This window comes from Pseudopodoces humilis, chromosome 10 (genome assembly GCF_049639895.1).
Source record: "Pseudopodoces humilis isolate 2021_Gansu_Grassland_sample_001 chromosome 10, ASM4963989v1, whole genome shotgun sequence".
Taxonomy (NCBI): Eukaryota; Metazoa; Chordata; class Aves; order Passeriformes; family Paridae; genus Pseudopodoces; species Pseudopodoces humilis.
The window spans coordinates 17,192,072-17,216,089 of record NC_142209.1 but is presented as its reverse complement, the minus strand read 5'-3'; the positions used below and the strand labels follow the sequence as shown (position 1 = coordinate 17,216,089).

The window sequence follows — 24,018 nt, the reverse complement described above, 5'->3', positions numbered from 1 at the left end:
AACGGGAGCGGGGGCGATACTCGGCCTCCCGGAGCCGGGTCGGAGGGGCCCAGCCCCCGGACATGCCGGGCCGCGGTCCCTGGAGCGGCGGGATTTCCACGCTTGTGCGCGGACAGACGTGCCCGAGGCTCACCTCCGCCCGCCCGAGGGGACTCTGCCGCCCACCCTGATGGCGAGGCTTTACGGCAAAGGCCGCGGCCGGCTCCATGTCTCCTCCGCCCAGGGCTGCCGGCCGGGCTGACCCGGTCTCGAAGCAGCCGCAGCCGCTGCCTTGGGGCCATCGATAACTCCCGGAGCTACCGGGGACGAAAAATCCGCCGGGGCACCGCGGCCCCCCCCTCCATGCGAGCCCGCCCGCCGTCCCCTACGGTAGCTCGGGGCGGGCCGGGGCTGGAGTGGGGCGGGGCCGGGGCGGAGCGGGGCCGGGGCGGAGCGGGGCCGGGGCGGAGCGGGGCCGGGGCGGAGCGGGGCCGGGGCGGAGCGGGGCCGGGGCGGAGCGGGGCCGGCCGCGCCGCTCACCCGGCCGATCCGGGCCCTGGGCTGACGCCGCGGCTCCCCCTATCAGCTGGGTTTGGGCCGGGCCGGACCACGCCCCGGGCGGCCCCCACAGGGACGGGCCGGAGCGGCCGCTGCCGCCGCGGGTGTCCGGGCTGAGTCAGCGCCCCCGCCCAAGATGAACATCATGGATTTCAATATGAAGAAGCTGGCGGCTGACGCGGGCACCTTCCTGAGCCGCGCCGTGCAGGTACGGACCATCCGCCCCTGCCAGGGCCTCTCCGGGACGGGGTTCTGCCGGGGCGGCCCCGGGCGGGGACGCCCCAGGCGGGGTCGAGGCCGCGGGTGGCTCCGCCGGGCCGCCGTTGGGCCTGGTGCGGGGCGCTGGCCGGGGCACTCGGCTCCGCCCCGGGGGCCGGGAGGGGCCGGGCCCGCCACGGGCCCCCGGCTCGGAGGGAGCGCCGGGCCCGGCTGTGCCGGCGGGGGCGAGGCCGGAGCGTTGGCCGGGCCGGGCGGCGATGGGCTGCTGCGAGGAGTCTCCTCCAGCCGGCCCCTTCGGCCGCGGGCTGGGCAGGCTCGCGGTTCGTCAGGCTGGCTGCACAGCAGCAGCCTCGGGGGGCTGGCGGGGGTGAGACAGCCCAAGGTCAGATGGGCAGAGAGGGGAGAAGGCGTCAGCACTGGGGGCACGAGGTGCGCATCAGCTGCCGGGAGATACGGCCGGACTTTGTGCATGCAAAGGACAAAGGTGTGTCTCTCCTGAAATAAGCACCTGGGTTTTACTGTCTGCTAGAAACGTATTCATATCGCTGCCTGATCCAAAAAAGTCGAGCTCTGATGTGGCACATGAAAGTCCGGTATGTGTCTGCTTAGACTGTTTGGTTTGTTTTACCTTTAGTATCGTTTCTAAGCTTGTTTGATAGCCCATTGTTTCCGATTTGGTCTTCCCCTTTCTTCGCAGTAAAGGCACTATAACTGTCTTTTGTTCCTTAGCGCTTGTCTTGAGCCGTAATCCCCTTTCCTAATATAATCAGACCTGAATAGATTTCCTGTATGAAGATGAGCATCCAAGCAGCGTATGGTAATCCACTTCAGTTTCTTACGAGTTCTTGCTGGGTCACAGTCAGGTTTGGAACATGGTTAGCGTTGTTATCTGGTCTGATCAGTCTGATGTATTGCCCTAAATCTCAGTATTCAAGCAGAACCAATGATCAGCAGCACAGCAGAGCTCTGAAAATGCAAACTCGTCAAAAATATATTGTTGTTCAAATTTAAGTTAACTTAAAGCAGTCATTGTGGCTTCTCTTTGTGATGGAGGTATTTCCATGTTTCCCCCACCACTTCTGTCTTCTTCCAGGTCTGCCTGCTTTCCAGACTGACTCTTCCTTTCCAGCCTCCACTTTCTCCCTTGTCTTGTCTTGTTGGACAAGGGAAGAAAAGGAGATGCAGTTTCACCCTTGTGATGGGACCCTGTGATTTCATTTAAGTGAATATGTGAAATCTAACATTGTGGTCTTCACTAAGCAATCTTCACACTGCTGAGAGAATTTATAGAAATTTTAATAGGAAATATTAATGATTTTATATACAAATACTCTTTTCTGTAATTTAAAATTATATATTTTTATAATTAGATGTAATTTTTTTTAAAAAAAGAACTATTTTTACTGTATTGTAAAGAATCTGTACAAAGTTCTTGAGAACACCTGGCATAGTTTTAAAAGCCTTTTAAACTGTAGTAGTGGTAGTACATCCATGAATAAATTCCCTTCTTCCCTATACACCAGCTGAACTTTCTCATGACTGCAGTTTGCTTTTATGTAGAATTGCAAATGCCAGAAGCACTTATCAAGATGTGCATGCTATCCAAATTGGTTAATCTACATGTGACAAAAATTAAAACAAACATGGACAATGCAATTTACTTCTATTGTATTCTGTTTCTTACTGGCCACCAAAGAACTTGTTAAGAATGAAATTGGACAGTCTGAATGCTTCCAGTCCTGTGAAGTTCCTAATTGGTAAATTTGTTAGTGACTTAATTATAAGCCAGATTCTCCTGAGAATGCCTGTCTTTGAACGGTGGGGCTGTCGAGGGATGAGATCATCATTGTTGTGAGGAATTACTGCTCTGAAGAGAGACAGGCAATACCCTCACTTCCGGCTTTGCTTGGTTCCCTGATGTGAAATGTGTAGCTTTTCCCTGTCTCAGATTGAAAAACAAAGTGCTTGTAGATTAGTAAGACTTGGCATGAATTTTGTGTCGTGAAATGAATTGTCTGATGGATTTATTTAGCTAAATGAAGTTATATTGTACTTCATAGTCACTGAAATCACAGCTTGGATGAGAACAGCAGAGGTCATCTTAGTGTTTCTGTAAGGCATAACAAGATATTTAAAGAGTTTATCAATCACTGGTTTGTCCTATTCTAAAAAGCAAAACACTGCCCACCCCCAAAAATATATAATTCACAACTTCCCAATAAAGTTTGTTTTAGCTTTTAATCCTTGTCTTTAGAAGCTTCCTTTAATGTCTAATTATAATTTAAATCTTCTTACTGAAGTTTAAACTCCCTATTTTTGTCCTGTTTCCTTTGGACAGGGTATTTTTTTATATTCAAGGTAGCTGCCATGGGAATCTGTTTTGTCTTCAGGTTTTACACGAGGGTAGTTGGCAAACAATTGCAAAATATACAAGATTGAAGTACACTTTTGTTTTATTACCTCTGGACTTTCATTTTGGTTAATGTTTTAAAGCACAGTGTGGAAAATTGGACAAAACACTTCACGTGAGAATTCTCAATACCAAGTTTAGCAGAGGATTTCTTCATAATGTTATAAATTACCTTTTGCATCCTTGTTTGATTAACATCCTCGTGCTCCTTTTTTTACCTGACAGTATGGATGTGTTGGTAAACTTAATAGCTTTCAAATTTGTCCTTGGATTTTTACTGATGACTGGGTAATGGTTATATATTTTAAAACATCATCTTCAGACTGATACAAGTGACTGTTTTAAATTTGTTCTGGAAAATTATTTCTATGAACTGAATATTTTTAACCTAACTTGCAGTTCACAGAAGAAAAGCTTGGTCAGGCAGAGAAGACTGAACTGGATGCTCACCTGGAGAACCTTCTCAGCAAAGCAGAATGCACTAAATTGTGGACAGAAAAAATAATGAAGCAAACAGAAGTCTTATTGCAGCCAAATCCAAGTACGGTTTTTGTTTTCAACTTTTGAATTAATAGATATGCAATAAATATGTAAATATTTGCTGCAATAGCTATTGCATAAGTAATGACTAAATACGGCAGTTTTAAAATTTGAAGGCTGCAGTTTTGCAAAGCACATTTTGAAGAGCTGGTAAGAATTGGAGACACTGCCAATTGCTGGTACTTCCTGAACCTTTCAAATGGGGAAAACTTTGTACAGAGCTTTTTGAACTGCTGTATTGGTTCCATACTCTGCTTAGTCTCAGGTTGATTGGGTTTTTGAATTGTTTACTGTTTAATTGAATTTCCCATTCTAATTCCAGATATCTTGGATAGCTGTAAGAACTCTGAAGTTCTTCATGGGGTAGATACAGTGGCTCAAGAAACTTCATTACTATTTCATTATTTCACAATACAAATCAGCTTGAAGCAGGCAAGATGAACTAAAATACCTGTCTTTAACAATTCCATTACTAAAGAATGAGCACCCTACTTAAGCAATACAAAAAACTGTCAAATATGATTTCATCATTGTTGAGTCTCTTACTGTAACAGTAATAGAAAAAAAACACTGGCAGAAAAAATGGAGTTTTGTGGTGTTCCATTTTTTTTTGTTTCTGAAATTACTGCTATGAGTAGTGATGTTGAGGAGATCAGTTTCAGACTCATCCTACTGTTGTACCAGTGTTTGGAGCTATAGGAATTTGTTTAATGTATAGATCTAGATTTTAAGTCAAGAACAGGTGTCTAGTCCATGGGTGAACTACTTCACTGAAAAAATCTAAACCTCCTTTAGGTTTGCTCAAATGATAATTTTACAAATCTGCTACTACCTCTGCACTGGAAACATAAATATTCTCCTTGTAGTGACATACTGAGCTAGGATTTATTAGTAAAGGTAAATCATAACTGCTAACACTTCTCTAATGCCAAGTAGATAAATTCTTTATTACAGAGATGTTTGAAGTATTACTTTGGAAGTGTGTTACATCTTTTAGTTCCATAAAAACAGTATTTAAAAAAAATAAAACAACTAATCATGTGGGAAGGATGCAGTAGAACTTGCAGAATATTCTAGCTCGAATTTTTACTTTTGTTTAGCCAGAGGAAATAGTTGTCGTTTTTGTTCAATTCAGTATTTATAATATGTCTTGGACTTTTTCAGAAACTTGTAGGCTTTGAGTATCAAAGCACTGACTGGAGGCTAGTGGAAGTGTAAAGAGAAGTTTCAGTAGAAGGATGATATATGGTAGTATCTCAGTTCTGCTCACCAGTCCATTTTCTGACAGCTAAAAATACTCAGCACTGAGCAGTGATCTTTGTGAATGTAACTTCAGCTGTTTGTTGGCCTATTTGGGAGAAGGCTCACATGCTGCAGGGAGCTGCTTTTAGTGGTTATTGGTCAAGTGACCCTGTCTGGGGGAGGAAAAATCACTTTCAGTCCCATTTGTAATTGTACCTATAGATCAGACCCATGTAATAGTCTAATAACTTAGATTTTTTCCAGTTCTTTTGTGATTTAGTAAAAAATAAATATTATGTCTTAAGTAAAGAAAACAAATAATTTTTGATTATTTTTGGTTCACCCTTTTTGCCAAGGGAGTGCACTGGTACCCATAATTGTCTGTCTTAGATTAATTTTTGTGACCTCTATGGGAGAGTAGTTATTTACTCCACTGCTGTTGAAAGTTGTCTAATTAATAAGTAGTATTAAAGTGGCAGGTTTGTTCAATGGAAAACTTTTTTGTGGTGGTCTGTACTATTGTGGGCTGAAATTAGTTCATACTGGCTGTATAAATAAAGCCAGCTAGGTGGGAAATTAAAGCAATTGGTCAGAGAAATGGGGTATTGTATCTGATGAGTTTGCTTTTTGAATTACAGAGTCCCTGTTTAGGTGTGTGAGGCCTTTCCACCTAAGAAGCTCCCTGTGGTTTAGTATTATGATAGATGGGTATCATGTAAGCTTGTCAAGTTTTCCTGATAATTTTGTTGCTTAGACTAAGAAAATACAGGAACACGAAATGAAACATTTTCTAATACCTTTTAATGTTGTTGTTTTGTTTTTTTTCAGAGTGTTTCAAGGGAGCATGGGGCATGGGAAAGATAAAATAATTTCTGAGGCTATCAAACTTTCAGAATATCTTCATAGGGAGTTTAGGGTAGTTGTTGAACTTAATTCCAACTGCTAATTGTAGTGAACAGTTTTGATCTTGTTTCTGGAGGGGGAACAGAAGACAGTTTGGCTTTTTAAGAAGTATTCTGTTATTGGTCTTACTGTGAAGACTTCTGATCAAAATTCTGAAAAGCTGTATAACTGTGCTAATGGAGAAGAAAAGTATAAATTTTCACTTTCTCAGGTGGCTCTAGGAAACACTTGAACATAGCATGGCAAACATGGAACATGGTCAGTTTTTAAGAACAGGATCTCCAGCTCAGCATTGTTCACTTAATGTTTAGCTTAATGGCTGGATTTTGAAATTCTATTTTTGTGTTCCTTTTTCTTGTTTGTTTGTTTCTCTTTCTAACTTGTGCTTTGAATGACAATAATTATTTCAAATAAACATTTTTAGATGCCAGAATAGAAGAGTTTGTCTATGAGAAGCTGGACCGCAAAGCACCAAGTCGCATGAATAATCCAGAATTACTAGGCCAGTATATGATTGATGCCGGGAATGAATTTGGCCCAGGAACTGCCTATGGTAAGAAGTAAAAAAAAAATATAAAGGGTTTTTTTAACAATATAAAATTATATTTCTTGTCTTCCTCTAGATAAAACAGTTTAATGACATTTGTATCACTTTGAGTTGACTTGCTGTATAACTGAGCTTTAGGAGATGAGTGATGATGTTTTTGTCCAAATCTAGAAACAGAATTTGCAGTTGGAATGGTATCCATCTTCATGGATGGATAGTTATCTTACCAGAACAACTACTTTTGGAGTTTAGCTTCTTTGTTAAAGGAACACATCTGCACATTTGACAGTATTTATTAATTTTTATTTGTTGTTTGGAGTGAAAATGTTACCTGAAATTGACTTCTGTAGTAAGAAACCTCTCTTAACTGTACAGTATTCCTGCTTTTCTTAATATATAATATTCTGATAAGGAGAGTAGTGTGGAACAAAATCTAAATTTTATTCTTTCTCTAGTAAATTTATATACCTATGACAGGATGGTTGGGGGTATTACCTCTAATATTTTTACACTGCTGTTAATTTAAAAGTCTAATTCTAGTGTTCTCCTCAACTCTTAAAGTTGTTGATACAAATTCAGCTGTTAATTTAATTTAAACAACTGAAAAATGCAGGTGTCTGTATATATTATGGTATGCAAAGTCTGATAGAATTGAAGAGAGTGAACTTTCTTCAAAATTACTGTGGGAGAGAACTTTTTTTCTGTGAAGAATAATTTCCTTATATCTGTAAATAATGATGTTCCTTTTCAAAAAAGGAAAATCCAATTAAATAAAAGTAAATGTTTTATGGAATTCTTATGCCAAAATCAATAATGGCAAGCTTTGTTCCTCTTACTTCCACATGATTTTATGTATCTGTGGCCTTTCTTCTGATCATCAACCTCAAGTCTTACCTTTTAATATCTAACAGAGTTGTTCTTAGAGGCACACTGTCCCTTAAGCTGCAGAATTTTTTGAATTCGGGCAAATAAGATAAAATGTTAGCATATAGATACACTGTTAGGGTTTCAGGTGGTGTCATGAAGTCTTATTCTCTGAACACTATGTCCTTTCTAACTAAGCAGTGTCAGGCTATTGAAATTCCTTTTTATACACTAATTTCAGTTTCAATACTTAACTTGCAACTGAATTTCAAAGTATTGCTCGATTTGTGTATAAATGCATATTTAGAAGTTTGAATAGGTGGGGCTGAGGAAAAGCACATTATTTTTCCATATCTTAATAAGCTTTTTCCTTGCTACCAACTACTCCTGTCTTAAGAATGTTGTCTAGGAGAGGAAGTTGTTGGATTAAAATAAGTAGGTATGATATCCAGCTCTGAAATAGGTGCTCTCTATGGAGTTACCATAATTAGTTCCATTTTTAGAATGTGGTCTCATTGAAATCTTGCCTTGACCTGTGATTGTTTGTAATAAAAATGGTTTCGCTTGTTGTTTGTGTGGTAATTTATTTTGGTGTGGGATTTTTGTTTGTTTTTATGTTGAGGTTTTTTGATGTTTAGTTTTGGGTTTGGAGTGGGTTTTTTTGGGGAGGGTTTGAATTTTTTGCACATTATTTTCCTTCTTTTGAAGGCCCTTTTCATGGCATTGGATTGTTTTTCAAACTGCTGGCCTAGACTTCCCTGACTGTAGCAATCTGTTTTGTTAACCCCCTGCCTGAACAATATGATTAACATATTTTTTCCTTTGCAGGAAATGCACTCATTAAATGTGGAGAAACACAAAAGCGAATTGGGGCAGCAGATAGAGAACTAATTCAAACTTCTGCTATAAACTTTCTCACTCCCCTAAGGAACTTTATTGAAGGAGACTACAAAACTATTACTGTAAGTCGAATTGTACATTTTTCAGAATTTCACACCAACCGTAACTGTCAGTCTTGAAGATGTAGTAGTAGATAATGGTGTATTTCCTCAAGGTAACAGAAAAATTCAAGCAAAATTTGTACCTTTGGAGTATTTTCTGGTTTTTTGCTGAGGTAAAAGCAAAATAATGATGAAAACATTTGTTTGGTACCTATTCTTCTATGGGAAGTATGCATACTGAGTATAAACTGTGTGAGAATAATTAGGATCTAATTCTGCCTCTCTTCAACTGAAGAACTTTTTTTACGTGGTACTTCATTAAAAGCATTTCCAAGTAGACAGTCTTTTGCTTTTGAGTACGTGTACCCATTCTCACAAACTAACCTAACTCACTTTCAGAAAGAACGTAAACTGTTACAAAATAAAAGACTGGATCTGGATGCTGCAAAAACCAGACTGAAGAAGGCAAAAGTTGCAGAAGCTCGGGCTGCAGTAAGTAGAGGGGTTTTTTTCAGTTGGTCCATAATTATCAGACTGATTGATACATATTGATCAACTTGACTGCTTGGTTATGTTTCCAGTCCTAGCTTCTTACCCTGGTTGTTTTTCTAGATACTTTTGTAAGAAATGCCTTAGTGGAACACAAGGAAACAGAAGTGAATTACTGGTCAAGGTGTTAGTCTTCTACTTTTAAATATTCTATCAAGCTGAGCTTACTTACTCTCTTCTTGTTTTATAGTAGATGAGCCCATACTGTCAAAAAATAATTGATATAACTTCCCAGTATGAGTGTAAATACAAATACTTGAATTCCTGCAAATGTTGAAGTGTGTGTATGATTGCTTTCAACTGATGAACCTATCTATACTTAATTTTTCTATTTCAAAAAGATTTGTGGTTTCTCTTTATGTATTGCTTACTATTTTACACCACCAGAGGTGAGACTCTTCAACTTACATAACAACCATTATGACTCCCTCAAAAAATGCTTATTCAAGGAGATTAAGTGGGAAAGAAAGGTTACTGCTTCTTAAACTCTTAAAATGCTCTCAATGAAGGAATGGACTGTTTGTAGTATGTAGTTTCACCAGGATATATTTACAGTATTTTCATAGCTATCTTTTGACTGCATTCCTAAAGGTTTGGCAGCTAATAATGATGGACTGAGAAGTGATTTTTCCTAAAAGGATTAATGCAGTAAGGGTCATGCAAATAAAGAAATCCAGACAATTTAAATACACAGGGACAGTGTACATACAGGAGAGGCAGGAGAAGGACTGTCAGATTTTGCTGGCTTTTCCAAATGGGCATTTGTCCTGAAAGATCTTAGAGACATCATCTTGAGCTTTGAAGTGGGTTGTATCTTTGGGATCATGATCCATCTGAAAACTAACATAATCTCTACCTGACAGTTCTGCTCTTGTGTGTCAGTCCATGTCATGCACACTGTCCCTCTGTATTTAAACCATCTGTACATTTAAGTCTATGCATGCATTTTTCCTTACATAAATTCTATGCAAAACAAGTCCTTTCTCTATTTGTCAAGCTTTTTTAATTTGTAAGACTAACAACGGAGAACAGAGAAGGGTTTTGATCAGCCAGTACTACACTTTAGAAGCAGTGGATAGAGGAGCATTGGATAATAAACTATTCCTTTCCTTGACTTTATTCAGAGTTAAGTTTAAAAAAAAAAAAAAAAGGGTTTTATTATTAGCTTCCTTTGTGGTGTGGTAGCAGGCATGTACCTTACTTTATAAAGCAGTAAAGCAGTAAAAAGACCATAAGGAGTTGTTCCCCTTGAGCCTAGTATTAAAATTATGTGTGTGTATATATATATAAATATATATATATAAATAAGCCTGAAGTTTTAATTCCATCACCAGTGCAGTCGTTCAGAGCTTGGTGCCAATTGTTGCTGCTACTGCTTGATCCTGAGTATTCATACAGCAAGTATGCTGTTTTATGCACAAGTAACTTAGTGCTGGAAGAGCATGAAACTCTAAACCTTTTCACTATTTTGCCTATACTTTAAGTTTAATTATGTTTTGACAACAGTGTGCATGTTTAAGAAGTAACAGATTGTAGAATGGCAGCAGAAATAACAAAATTGCAGTTCTTCATCCTCTGCAACATAGAAGTGAGAACTAACCTGGATGTAGGTGTGATGCAAATAGGTCATATTCTGCTGGCTCTCTTATTTATAGAGGAAGAAACCTAACAAACAGGACTGGACTGTTAGGTTAGTGAACTGTATTGAGCTATGATGCAAATTTTTATGCTTTACCATTTTCTGTGACAGGTTAAAGTGCTAAATTTTATCTACATGTGATTACATATTTTTATAACTGGGAAAAATAATTTGAAAATTACTTGTTCCATGCTTACTGTACAACTGAAACAGCTTAGTTCAGTGTTTAAAATCCAAATCTAAACTGTTTTGTTTATCTGTATTCACTTCACAGTCTTGGTTAGCTTAAACTTGCAGTGCTTTGTGCTGATAGTCTATTTACCTGCCATATTCACAGTGTTGTAACTTGCTTTTTTTTTTATCTGTACATTTAAGCAACTAAACACCTCTCAGCCTGAAGAGAATAACATTATGGTAAATGTCTCTTACATGCTCAACTTGCTGCATGTAAAATGGCTAAAGGTTTGTTGGCCTCCTGTGTTCATTCATTTTCCTGTCAAATGTTTCCTCTTGCTATCCAGCTAATTTTGGTCTTGTTTCAGATGTTTTCCATTTTAAAATGGATTGGTGTAATGCACTAAATACACTTATGTCAGTACAGCATTGGATGTTATTTTAATCACATTATTTCTGATAATTTGAAATACGCAGTATTGTATTCTAATTTCTGTGATTTTTAGGAATGTAAACTTAGGATACAAATGAGTTATTTTTTCACTTCTGAAATTATTTTTAGCTTTTGGAGGAAAGGAATGATTTTGTTTTTCTATCTTTTTAGTATGTGTACAAGTGAATTACGTGAAACAGCCAGGAGCATGTAGAAATTATTCCCTTCAAGCAATGTGTTACAAAGAGCTGCTGCTGAATAATGTCACATAAGTTTTGCCATTAACTTAGAGTACAATATATCCTAAACTTGTTGCAAGGACTCCCTATTGCAGCTGGTTCTAGCACCATAGTTGTGAAAGCACCTGAGAAAGGTATTAATTAGTTTTGTGCAGCGTAGACTGTGCTGTCCAGCCTGTTCTGATTGGGGTTTGGATCTGCACAGCATATTGGGTCTCATCTCAATTTAGTTTTCCAGATTTCTCAGCTGTGATCAGATTAAGAAAGGAGCAAATTTGTTACAGTTTGCTCCTGCAGCCTTTTTACATATTTCTTCCTACTCCTGGTTGTGTCATCTTACAGTGGCAGAAGATGAAGGTTAAAAAAGAACCACATTGCAAGAGGGAATTGAAAGAGCAAGCTGAAGTAATTAACTTCTAGACTAAATCCCTTGCTGTTCTGTGATTTTGCTGTGCTGCTTGCTACTACTCTAATACTCAATTTGAAATACCTCTGTACCATTTTTAATTAAATTTAGCTTTCAGTCAAAGTGCTTGTGAAATAGAAAACTAGTAACAAAATTAGCAAGAGAAAGCATTCATCTGTTTCAATGTAAAAACGAGAATAGTTTTCCATTATTATAACACATTTAGGTAACTTAAATTCCTCCTAAGGTAATTTAGTTTGTCTGATTCATATTGTTTTTTTAAGTAGTTATGTCTTGCGTTGTAATAGCTTGTTTTAAGTAGATTATTGTAATATATGAATTCTACCAGTCACACTCTCTTCAGTATCTAACTTGTTTCATAGATGTAATGCTATCCATATTCATAATAGATTCATTGTACATCAAGGGCTTTGGGCAACTGACTTGTAGCACTCCTTAAATCCCTGTGAAGTTCTGAGGATAGGAAAGTACTTAAAAGCCAAAGTGTGATTACATACTGTAATAGAGTACCACCAATGTCTAAGTTTGTATGTTTTTATTTTTTTCCTCCCCCACTCTTAATGCTGACTAGATATGGGCTGAGGAAGTGACAAAAGTAAGTAAACCATTTAAAAATTGCGGAATTCTGAAATTGTAACTTGTGCTGGTCTACTGGATATTACACGTTGTTGATTTCAGTCTGATGCTAGCAGCCTGATGCATTACATCAGAATGCACTGGGTCCCTCCAGGGCCTTTCAGATTTCAGCAGCAAAACAATGCCTGGGGCTTGTTTATAGTAAGCTGTTTCTGGCTGTCACTTAACACCAGTACCATATGATTCTCATGGGACAAGAAACAATAGACATCTACAGGACTTCTCTCAAAATTTACTGGTATGATATCCTGTTAAGAATGAGCTTATTTGAAAATTTTCAGAAACATTGGGGTCTAGTAATCTAAACTTTGCTGAAAACACAGATCTTCAAGTTTTGCCCAGAACATGGAGCACCTCGCCTTTCTCCCCAGTGTCACTAGACCTTCAGCAGCTTAAGTTAGGGGGTAGGCACATCTGAAAACTGCACCTGTCCTGAGAGCTAGTTTGTAAGCTTAGCATTAGCTTGGGATGGGTGTTGCAGCCTTCTCTGTCATGCCGTCCCTTGCCCAGGGACAAACTCAGAGGAGCTAATGGAATGTTAGGCAGCAGCTGCTGCGGTGCCTTGAGAATGGCTGTTTGTCAGGCTCACTGGCTCTGACAAACCAGTATTGGCAACAGGCTGTGAGGGGGTTGCTGACAGGGAGGGAGGGATTTCTTAGTGGATTTCTGTAAAGGAGGGATAATTAAAATTATGTCAATAGAAGGAGAGCAGGGGCTTTGGAGTATGGTTTCTAATGGGCAACTAGTTAGGCAGGTGTGGGAGGTGTAGGGAGAAGCTGGGATATGCAGCTTCAAGTGAGATCTTGGGAGTTGTGGGAGTTGTTCTTCCAACTTTCTGTGAGTTATGGTGCGCACAGGTGAGGATGACTGTGAGTTCAGAGGGAAGGAGGCAGGCATTTAAAGTGAAAGGAAGGTGAAGTCAACTTTGATCCCAAAGTTTGAGAATTATTTATTTAATTAAGTAAAGTAACATTTGGAAGCAGGAAACCTGTCTGCTGGTCCTATGTTGAGGGAAAAAATGGCAGGGAAAGAATACTGCTATAATGAAGACTAATCTTGAAGCTATTGACATTTCAGACACAAGGAGAAGCAATTTTAAGGATAGTGGAATTTAACAGATTGTGTCTTGGAAAGAAGAAGTACTACAAAGTGCTTAACTGTAGCATAAAGAAGACAAAAAACTTTAGCTCTTGTAATAAATTATGTAATTCAAAGTCCCCTTTTTTATTTAGTATATAAATAGCAGAGACTATTGAGAAGAAACAACAACATTATGTACAACCAATGGAGCAATAATCCATTCACATTTCTAAAGGCAATCTGTCCTTCTGAGTTTGAGAGTTGGAGAAGGAAATTCATAAATGTTTTCAATTTAAATATAAGCTTCCCAGCTAAGATTTCAGACCATCCTGTCATCTCTGGCTCAATTACAGTGGGTTTTTTTTTTTTGAGTTAGAATAAAATATGTTCATGGTGGTAATGACCAACTTTTGCTTCCTCTAACTCTGCATTTCAGAAGGAATATTAAATACTAGGCACAGCTGTATATCCACTACCAGTGTTTTACTAAAAGCATGTCTAGTAAAACATTAGGGAGGTGATTTGATTTCATGTGCTTATATGTGTGTTGTCCCTTCACTGCAGGATTGCACAGTATTTCTAAGAGGTGCTGTACTCCTGTGTGAAATCTGGGGAGATTATTTACATATGAATACTCAGATTCAAAAATTTGGCTCATATTCGGTAGTTTCAGAGCAAGTACCATTTTGAGGAATCTTCATGAGATGTACCTAGTGAGACCTTTTAATGGTCCTAAAACACAATACAACTGCAGCTGGGAAATCTAGTCTTGTCTTCTTGATCTCTTCACCCTGTTCAGAAACAAAGGTGATCAGGCCAAAGTCAGCAGACTTCCCAAAGTCGGCAGGTTTTCACCTTTACCCCCAGGTGTAGAATAGATATGTTGTCCTGCTAATGTTCACCTAGCAGTACTGAAAATAGGGATGGGCAAAACTGATTAAAGACATCACATAATTCAGTTCATGTAAATCTCTATAAAACCAGTACATCGGGCTTTTGTAAGTATATTTTAAGGCACTGTGTACTGGGTAAGTTAATATGTGTTACCACATTACCTTCTTTTCCTTTCCTTACAGAAAGTAGTTGTTTTGCTAGAACATTGTTGAAACAAACGTAATTATTCTGATGGCTATGTCCCTTTCTTCTAAGTTCATATTCTCCTCTGTTTACTTACCTGACAGGGAGACAGAAACACATTAGCAACTGCTGACTTCACAGAAGCAAGAGACAAAACTATTTCTCTCCAGATAAATGATTTACTTATTGCTTTGATGGGTTTTTAAAAGAAAATTAAGATGTTGCTTTTCTTCCCCTCTTGGCTATCAGATTAGCTTTCTTTTCTGTTTGTTCTTACGTTTTCTCTCAAAGACTGACAGATGGATTTCAGTGATAGTAATTCAAATTTAATCAGAAAATTCCAAGCAAAGATTCTTTCCTCAACAAACTTTGAAGACTTGATTAGTTTGGAACTTGATACAAACACTTTATCTCAGTTTTGAGTAAGAAGCACAGTTTTCTTTAGGTACTTCTTCACTGTTTAATTACTGTGTAAGCCCTTCCGGTTGCAGCAACTTCAAATGGAAAAACATTTCCTATGTGACTATCATTCTTCTGTGCTCTTTTCTGAGGTTCCATGTGACTTTTCATACTGATTAACATTAGCTGCATGCAAGAACAGAATATTTGCAAACACATAAATTGCTTTTGAAACCAGTGTTTTACTGGTATCACCTCATTAATTTTCCTGAAAATATATTTCCTCCTTTGTTGAGGATAGTAATTGCTGCATCTTGGACTTAATGTAGATTTTTGCCCATGGGTTTGTTTTTAGAAACAAGGCACTAAATGAATTATAAGCATTGAGGCAAAGTAATCCAGATTCTAGGCTGAGGACATTCTGTCTTGGAACAATGAATCTTAGAGCACATATTCTCTTTGTATGTGTTTAGTGTCCTTTTTTATTCGCCCTCTCCAAAGTACTGTAATTTTGGCTGTGCTAGATTGAAGTATTTTAAAACTAGTGTAACACTGATACTTGAGAACTATATGTAACAGGGAGTAAATTTGAATTATTGAAATACAAAATTTGTATGACATCATTTCAAAGAAATTTTACTTTAATTGTAACACCAAGTGTTAGAACATTTTCTGTAGTTCAGATTTATTAATTTTCAAAGACTTCTTGATTACAAGCTCCAGAAATACTTGTTGTAGTTTGGTGGCCAGTATAAGGCCTTAAATTATGAGACATCCTGGTAAAATTTCACATCAAAGATTTATGTACAGCTGATTGCTGTGCAGTTTCCTGGCAAAAGTAATATGAGATTTACCCTGAATTATTTCATCAGAGACCTATTAAGTTGATGTATGGAAGAAAATTACATTATTCTTGGCTGCCACTGGGTATGCTGACCAAACCCCTGGTGCAGATGTGGTTGTGCCAGTGAGCACTTTGTTTCTTATTGGGAGAGGTGGGGTAATGCTGTTGGCAAAGAAATGCCTTTCTTTTGCACATGTAGTAGGTGTCTGATAATAAAGCTGCTTGCTGTGTACACAGGGCCTCAACATTTCTGAACCCAGAATGCAATTACTGTTTTTGCCTAGTGAATATCTGCAAAGAAAAATCCCATTTCAAATACCTAAGCTTGTGATTTGTGCATTTGTATGAGTTGTGCATCAAGTGGGACTGTTGCAGTGGGCAGGTGTAGCACAGAGCACTGTACCAGTACCTGACCTGCATTCTTATTTCTAGTCTGAACAGGAAGTGCGAATTACTCAGAGTGAATTTGACCGTCAAGCAGAGATTACCAGACTGCTGCTGGAAGGAATCAGCAGCACACATGTGAGTACCCAAAAGGTGTTGAGGGGGAAAGTCAATATCAGGGCACCTTCTGAAAATAGCTGCAGTAAACTATTTGGGAACTCTGGTCTATGAGGTTTTGCTTCCGTGCATTAAAGCATCAAACTACAAGGGCTGGTTTTTTTAAAAATTCTAATTTAATATTCACTGAATTTAACTTTGCTTTCCCATTAACCTGCAGAATGTAGAAGCTTTAATTTTCATTCTTTATACCCAGCTTCCCATTCAGCAGATCAATTGAGTGTTGAAACCACAAAAATGTTTACTCAAGTATGTGAATTTCTGTGACATTTTATCCTGTTTACCTGGTAAATCCAGGCACTCTGCCTATTTGGTGTTTATCCCTAAGTGCCAGTATTGGCATTAGCACCTGACAAGATGCCTACTCTTTCTAGTGCAGAAAGATTAACTTACAGACTAAACACTTGAATTCTTTGCTGTATTACAGGCACATCATCTCCGCTGCCTGAATGACTTTGTTGAAGCTCAGATGACCTATTATGCACAATGTTACCAATATATGCTGGATCTCCAGAAACAACTTGGAAGGTAGTAATACTGCATAAACTGCAAGAAAAAGCTCAGTTTTTAATAAATGCTTATGAATAGTATGAAAACTTACACTGATATAACAGTGGTGGACACACAGGCATGCTGGACTGAAAGGAAATGTATCTGTTCTCAGGTAATTAATATGTAATTACCCAGTGCAACTATTACCCTAAGCCTACACACAACACTAATGCTTTTTGAGAGTTGATCTACTGAGATGTTATATATTGTGTGATTGAGAAATGTGAGCTCTTGGTAACATCAGTGTGACAAAAAGGAATTTCTAGAGATTTATTTGTAATCATTTAGTTGTCCTATGCTTCATGCTACTGAACTACTATGCAATGTGGGAAAAGTTTTTATACTTCCTATAAATTATGTTGCTTCTTGATTCACTACAGGTCATTATCTGATTTTCTGATGAAGCCCTGTTCTCCACTCTTAACTGAGTTGCCAGCATAGATATCATATAGGGAGAAATCTACTTCATCCTGTCTATTATCCAGAGCACACACAGTAGAATGAACAAGTTTGTCCTGTTTTACTGTTTCATGGGTTTAGCATTTTTAAAGTAAGAGAAGAAACTGCCGTTAGTTTGTGCTCTTAATCCTTTATGTGTGATTGGTGGGAATGCAGAGAGATGTACATGCTTACACTTCATAAAGTTTCTCTATTCTAATTCTTCAGAAGTCACCCTTTCTTAGTGTTACGCAGATCATGCTATTTACATGAGTGCACGCACTAAGGAATTGTCTGTGCTTAGAAGTTTACTGTAGTGCCTGTTGTAGGTAACTGTCTCTGAGGTCTCTCTGTTTATGTTTTCCCTGATGAGGAAGTAAAAACAAAAGTGTTCTTGAGTCTTATCCTTTTCCTGACTTGCAACTTCCTGTGGCATTTGATTTCCTCAGTTTGTTTAAATGTGTGGTTTAAAGACTTTAAACTACTAAACTGTAGTTTAAAGTATTTAAAACCTCAGTCTAAAAAAAAGCTACGTCTTTAAAGTTGCATCCCAATTTAATACATTCCAGATATTCAACTATAAAATATCTACAAATGTATACAAATAAATACAAGTTGTGGCACTGAAAGCTTGAAAACAAATATTTACGGTACTAAGAGAAAGCAACTTCTAAATTAGAAATTAAGTGAAATATATTTACATAACTATTTTGGGAGGATATTTTTAATATAACAGAAGGCCTTAAATATAGCACCCTTATTCTAAGGAAGAACATGTTCCTCTTTAAATTCTGCTTTAGGATGTATAGCTTGTCCCAGAACTGCTGTTTTTGTTTAAAATTTGTGTAAATTGCTACTAGGTATAAAAAGAAGTGGATTTGAAGAAAATAGTGCCTTTAGGAAAACAGAAGGATGTTCCTTTATGTGGCTGTGATCTGATTAGTATTTTTAATAAAATTGCTATGATTGGTACAAGACCAAAAGCATGGAAACTTTGCAAAATTCTAAATGCCTCTAACAGTGAAATGAAGTTTCTCTGCCTACGTGGATTAAAATAGTTGTGGTATTAAATCTTGGGTGTGTCTTTCCTTCGTTGTGCAAGGAAATCCCACTGAAGTATAACAGAGAGGGACAGGGTCTCAGGTTGTGCTCCTTGCTTTGGAAGTGTCTCCATTTATAGGGATGTGGTGTGTAGCACTTGCGTTAAATAAGCAGATGAGTAGGGTTTGTGTTCTGTGCCTGAGGTAATGCGGGCACATGCAGACCAAAGAAACGACTTGGGGAGCTCAGCTAGATTTGGGTTGTGTCTGCCAGTGCTGTGTTGGTTAACACATAGTGCTGAGTTACACAGCTTTTCACACATCTGAGAACAGTATTGCGCATTATTCTCATGTAAGAGCCAAGAACTGTGAAGGACTGAGTTTTGTTTTGATGTTGTTGACGGACCAGAGGTGTTCAGCCTCTAAGTGACATCAGTTTGTTACTTGAGACAGAAACCTGCTGCTCTGAGGAGATGCATATTATGTTTTACCTGGGTCAGAATCTAGGGCATAAACCCCTTCCCTGTTCCTAAGCTGAGCACTGTTCTTCCTGATGTACCCTCCAGAGGCAGCTGTAAAGAAGGTGGGGGGGAAAACTTGTACTCAGTTCTCTTTATATAAATTGACATGTTCTTATGGATGTTTCTCTTCAAGGCAGCACCAGCTGCTTATCTCTGTACAGCTTCCCCTCCATGAGACTAGATTGATTCTTTAAATCAAATCTCCCTTTATCCTTACTTTCAGTACCTCAGAATGAACTAAACAAATCTGTTTCAAATATTCTGGTGCTCTGGCTGCTTTTTTTTCTTCCTGATAACTGGTAACTGCTTTTGCTCTGAAGTTTCTCAGCTTCCCTGACAGACAAATGTAAGCTGTGGCATAATTTTTTTTTTCAGATTATCTCTTACTAATATCTTGCTCTGCAAGCTGTGAAACTCCTGTTGCTCAAGCATTCAGAATAAAAAAAACCCTGAACCAGACAACCTCTGTATAGCTAAAGCCTTCCAGTAAAATGCCTTACATATGGCTTTGCAAAAGGAATGAGACTTAATGTCCCACTGATTGACAGAGTGGTTATAATTCCACTGACTATACAAACCGGTGACCCTTTGAACTGCGCAGAATGACTTGCAGGTAATTACTGTGTTAACTGAGAACAGGTTTAGCAGTATATTAAACAGTCATTTAGCAATATCGAGAAACAGCTGATTGTCATTTAAAATTAAATCCCTCTGGTTGAATGCCAGCTAATCAAGTAATAAATACATCATGAGGCATAGCTGAGCTATACCTACAGAAACCTGGGGTCTGGTTTTGGCTCTCTTTATTCTGCTTGTTTGATTTGTTCAGGCAACATGATGAATTAGTTTAAAAAACTAATCTAACAAATGGAAAAAAATGGTGGAGTTGCAGTCTGTTCTTGGTAAGTTGAACCAGCTCTTTATGATCAAGTGGAGTCAAGGTATGCTAAGAGAAGGAAGTGGGACTTCCTCCTTTGCACAGTAGTAAGCTGCTACCTAATTTCAGAACCATTTCCTGAAAGTCTTCCCAATTTTTACATGCAATTTGTTCTGACTGTCAAGGGGCTAGTGCTGTCCTTCACATTACACTGCTGCTCTTTCCTTTCAGTGACGTACAATTGTGACTGCAAGGTGAACATGTTTGAACATGTTAACTATGGAAAGTTAGCATCTTCCTGATTTTTTTGTAGTTCAGATTGTTGAATCAAAAGCAGCAGATTTCTAGATCTGACTCAAATTATAGAGTATGAGGTTTTGTGCAATAAAAAGGGGTACAGGAGTGGGTCCACCCTGTTTGGTGGCACTGAGCATTTACCAGTTTAAGTATAGTGTGAACCTGGAACCTGCGCAGGAGTGCTGCAGCTGTTACAGATATGGGCTGCATTAGTTCCACTATTTATTGTCACATGAACAAAAAAGTTAGTTGCTGCATTGATAGGTTTAGTTTTTACCTGCATCAGCTCCCTAAAATGACTCCTCATACGATCATATGAGCACTAGTAATGCTGCAGACATGGTGATGGAAATATACTGATCTGGATTTATGTGGGTAGAGTTGCCACTGAACTGCACCTTCAGAAAGAATCTGACTGAGGAGCAGAGGTGGGAAGGGATGAGATGAGGTTATTTTCTGGTGGGTTTATATGTGTGGTATGGATAGATCTTCCTTATGTTAAAAGAGTGGGCAAACAAAAGGAGGGGGAGGTAATATGCTTGTATCCCAGATGTTCATGAAAAGGTATCCATGTAGAAGGACTGATGAGGGAAGTTACTTGTGGGAATTCACTGGTCAAAAGAATGGAAGGAAATGCAACTACAGTTCCAGGTCATCATGACTCAGTCTACCTCCTAGATGCTGGCCCTTTCTTACTGCATCAGCTCTGCCACTTTTTGAAACCTCTGTTGACCTACTCTTAAAGTAGTATCCAGATGGATGTTAGAACCAAGTAAGGGAGCAAAGGGACAAGAAATTGTTATATCAGCTGCTAAATAAATGAGTTTAGCCTGCCACAGAACTGCATCCCAGCATGTAGGGCAGAGTGCCATGAGGCATTCTCAGAGCTCGTCATTGCTGGTCCATTCTTCCTACTCCACTGCCCCAAAATCTCTTGTTGCTTTGCTCTCCTTTTTGCTCCTTCCATTTTTCAGTCATGCTATTCTGTGCTTTCCCTTCTATCTGCTCTGTCACTCATAACAGTTTTTTGTGACTGAGCTCATTAGCTAAGTAGGAGATTATACACTTTTTTCCCCCCTCTTTTTCATTCAGGTTAATGAGTTTAATTGACTTCATGGGAGGGTCTGGCAAGCACTACAGCTGGCACTGAGCAAGTAGCAGCCTGACCTAGAAATGAGGAGCTTAAGTTGATATATTCATTTTTAGTGTAAAAAATACATTTTGTTTCACAGCATGAAGTTAGCTGAATCAATGAACTGATTTAGATTACAAAAATAGTTGTGTGGTTTTTCTTGCTTTCAGACAGAGGCTGTGGTTTTAAGTTGTATTATATTTCCCTGATCTGGTTCGTCAGCACAATCTTTTGTGTAACCACATAATTGAGGAATGAGCAGGAGGAGGTGGAGGCTACTTTTCCTGGCAGAGCTGTCAAAAGAAATGTTTATCAAAGTACAGTCTGAATTAAGTTTGACCAACAGGGCTTTCTTGGTTTTGCCTTTTTTTAAGAGACAAATGCCCAGGGTTTTTTAAGGTGGCAGTATTTCTTTAAAATTATGTTGATTTGATTTATGCTACTTATCAGGAACAAGTATCTTTATTTATGTTATACAACTCTCAGTGCTGTTCTCATACTGCTATCTGCTGGTGTTTATTGCTGATAAAAATAAGAATGCTAATTTAGGCATGGGAGCACGTATGCCATGTAATGGCATATGTAATGTCCTGTGCAAAACAGATTCACTCAGAAGTATTTTTTTTTTTTCTCTCACAGCTTTCCATCTACTTTCCTCTCTAACAACAATCAGTCTTCCACAACTCCTGTGCAGAGTGTTTCTACTCCCCCAGTCTTGGCCTCAGCCTCTGCTTCATTGCCTTCAGTAAGCAATTCAATTGTTGCTTCAGGCCTCAGTGAACTGAGGTCATCAAGTGGCAGCAGAAAAGCAAGAGTTCTCTATGACTATGATGCTGCAAACAGCAGTGAATTATCCCTACTTGCAGATGAGGTAAGAGTTTTCTATGTACCTTGATCATTTGAAAATAAAATGGGAATGCTTGTGAGTAGTCAGTTAAGATGTGCTATATCAAAAAGTCTGTGTAGCTGATATTTTAAAATTAAATTTCAATAATACCCTTGAAGCATTGTCCTCTACCTGTAAATCCTAATATCCTGGAGTGAGAGTCAATATCTATGACACCATCTTAGCTTGTGAGAGCATTTGCTAGACAGTCAAGATGCAGTTCTGCAGTCTTCTTTTTGCCACACCTTTAGCACTGTTATCAATATCATTAGTCTTTCAAATACTGAATATTGCAATTTGTGAAGAATATGAAAATACAGCTACTTCTTGCTTTGATGGTGAAGGTTGTGCTGTGTTTATTCCTGTTCCAGTTCAGTTGTAGTCGTAAGTCAGAGAGTGTACAAAGTAGATGGAGGTAGATGATGTAGCACAGTGCTGGAACAGAGTTCCACCTGGTAATAATGCTGAAGAAGAAATTAAAAAAATAATTTAGGATTTTTTGGTTTTTAAATGTGCATTACTTCAGTATTTTTATTTGACTTTTTTCTTATCTAGATAGTGACTTAGAAACCGTGAGCTTAGATTTTCTATGGAGATGTAGCAGATCAACACCATCTGTCTTTCTATCATGCACTCCACAGAAGTTTCTTTTAGGTTGCCAGTTAAGGCTGAGGGTGGATACACAAGATTTAAAGATAAAACATAATAGAAAAAAACTGTAATTAATAGAATTTCAACAGAAAAAAGGGAGTTCAAAATATGATACTGTGTCTATTCTTTTTCATGGACCAGTGAAATAATTTTTATGAGCATTAGATTATGTTCCATGGATGGTCATAGTAAATGCTCTGTTTAACCTGCTTAATCTCAATTCCAAGACACTGGGAATCACATGATAGAATGTAACTCTCTTCCTTGCAAACAAAGTTTATAATAACGTGTTTCTCTTTTTGTAGGTGATAACAGTGTACAGTATCCCTGGCATGGATTCAGACTGGCTGATGGGTGAAAGGGGAAATCAGAAAGGCAAAGTGCCTATTACTTATTTAGAACTGCTGAACTAAATGGTTGGCCTGAATAGAGACTGTCAATTATGGCAACACCATATTTATATACAATTAACGTTACGTAAGCAGGTTTATGTGTCTTCCATGTTATTGTCTTGAGGGACAAATACCAGCCATTAAAAACTGGCTTTTCTGCCAGCATGGTTGCACGGTCAATACTCTATTCAAACTTAATGTGTTTAAAGCTTTTACTTCATGTGCCAAGAACGTTTCCTACGGATTTGTTTCTACTGAAGTTTTCACTAATACAAGCTTCTACTTTTGAGTAATCTAGATTGAAAGCAGGAGGTACTGTTTTCTACTGAAATTTTTCATTAATGGCAAAGCTTTTCTTCACATAAAATAAACTTATTGTGAACTGATGCATGTGTAATGCATATTATTTGAATAACCAAAACCAAACATGAAGCATAAACCACATGGCTCTGTTCCCATCACGTGTGGAGCTCAGATGTGTTGAGGCACACATGGCTTCTGCTGAGTGTCTTGTGCATTTAGTCACCTCTGAAAATTTAAGGCAAGTTTCCAGTATGCTGAGATTTTAAGCTGCACCTAGGTGGATTGACACAAAGTAGGGACATGCATTCTGACTTGTTTTTAACCTTGCCTTGCATTTTTTCCTTTAATTGCTTTCCAGGAAAGAGTCTAATTCAGCTTGATTAGTAATTATAAAAATTCTTTCAACTGCAAATCAAACTTTATGTTAAATTAAGCACTGCATTTTGCTAACCAAATATGCACTGTCTCCCTACATTTAAGTAGTTGTATAGACGAGCATACAATTGTTCGGATTATAGGTTGTAATGAAATTCTGATTCCCCAGTTCTTATGCAACAGTTTGTCATGTTCTAATTGGATTCAATTAGTTTTAGGCATTTTGCTGTGCAAGAGAATCTCCTTTTAATGCAGGAAGGAAAAAATATTTTGATTCTAAAAATGGCTTTATC

The 24,018-nt window shown here is 38.5% G+C and overlaps 1 protein-coding gene across 2 annotated transcripts; it reads left to right on the top strand.

The window, feature by feature from the left end:
- Positions 1–594: 594 nt before the first annotated feature.
- Positions 595–23,433, top strand: SH3GLB1 (SH3 domain containing GRB2 like, endophilin B1). Of its 2 annotated transcripts, XM_014250831.2 has the most exons (10): positions 595–745; positions 3,566–3,707; positions 6,276–6,404; positions 8,091–8,224; positions 8,603–8,695; positions 12,236–12,259; positions 16,133–16,222; positions 16,689–16,789; positions 21,758–21,989; positions 22,961–23,433. In XM_014250831.2, the coding sequence occupies exons 1-10, from the start codon at positions 674–676 to the stop codon at positions 23,066–23,068; spliced, it is 1,125 nt and encodes a 374-aa protein (XP_014106306.1). In that variant the 5' UTR covers positions 595–673; the 3' UTR covers positions 23,069–23,433. The 2 variants fall into 2 exon arrangements, with proteins under 2 accessions (XP_014106306.1, XP_005521064.1); XM_005521007.2 differs by lacking the exon at positions 12,236–12,259.
- Positions 23,434–24,018: the final 585 nt, after the last annotated feature.

Coding starts and splice junctions, on each gene's coding strand:
- SH3GLB1 (XM_014250831.2), top strand. CDS start 674: ATGAACATCATGGATTTCAATATGAAGAAGCTGGCGGCTGACGCGGGC. Junction 8,696..12,235: donor TTGCAGAAGCTCGGGCTGCA/GTAAGTAGAGGG, acceptor AATGCTGACTAG/ATATGGGCTGAGGAAGTGAC. Junction 16,790..21,757: donor CTCCAGAAACAACTTGGAAG/GTAGTAATACTG, acceptor TTTCTCTCACAG/CTTTCCATCTACTTTCCTCT.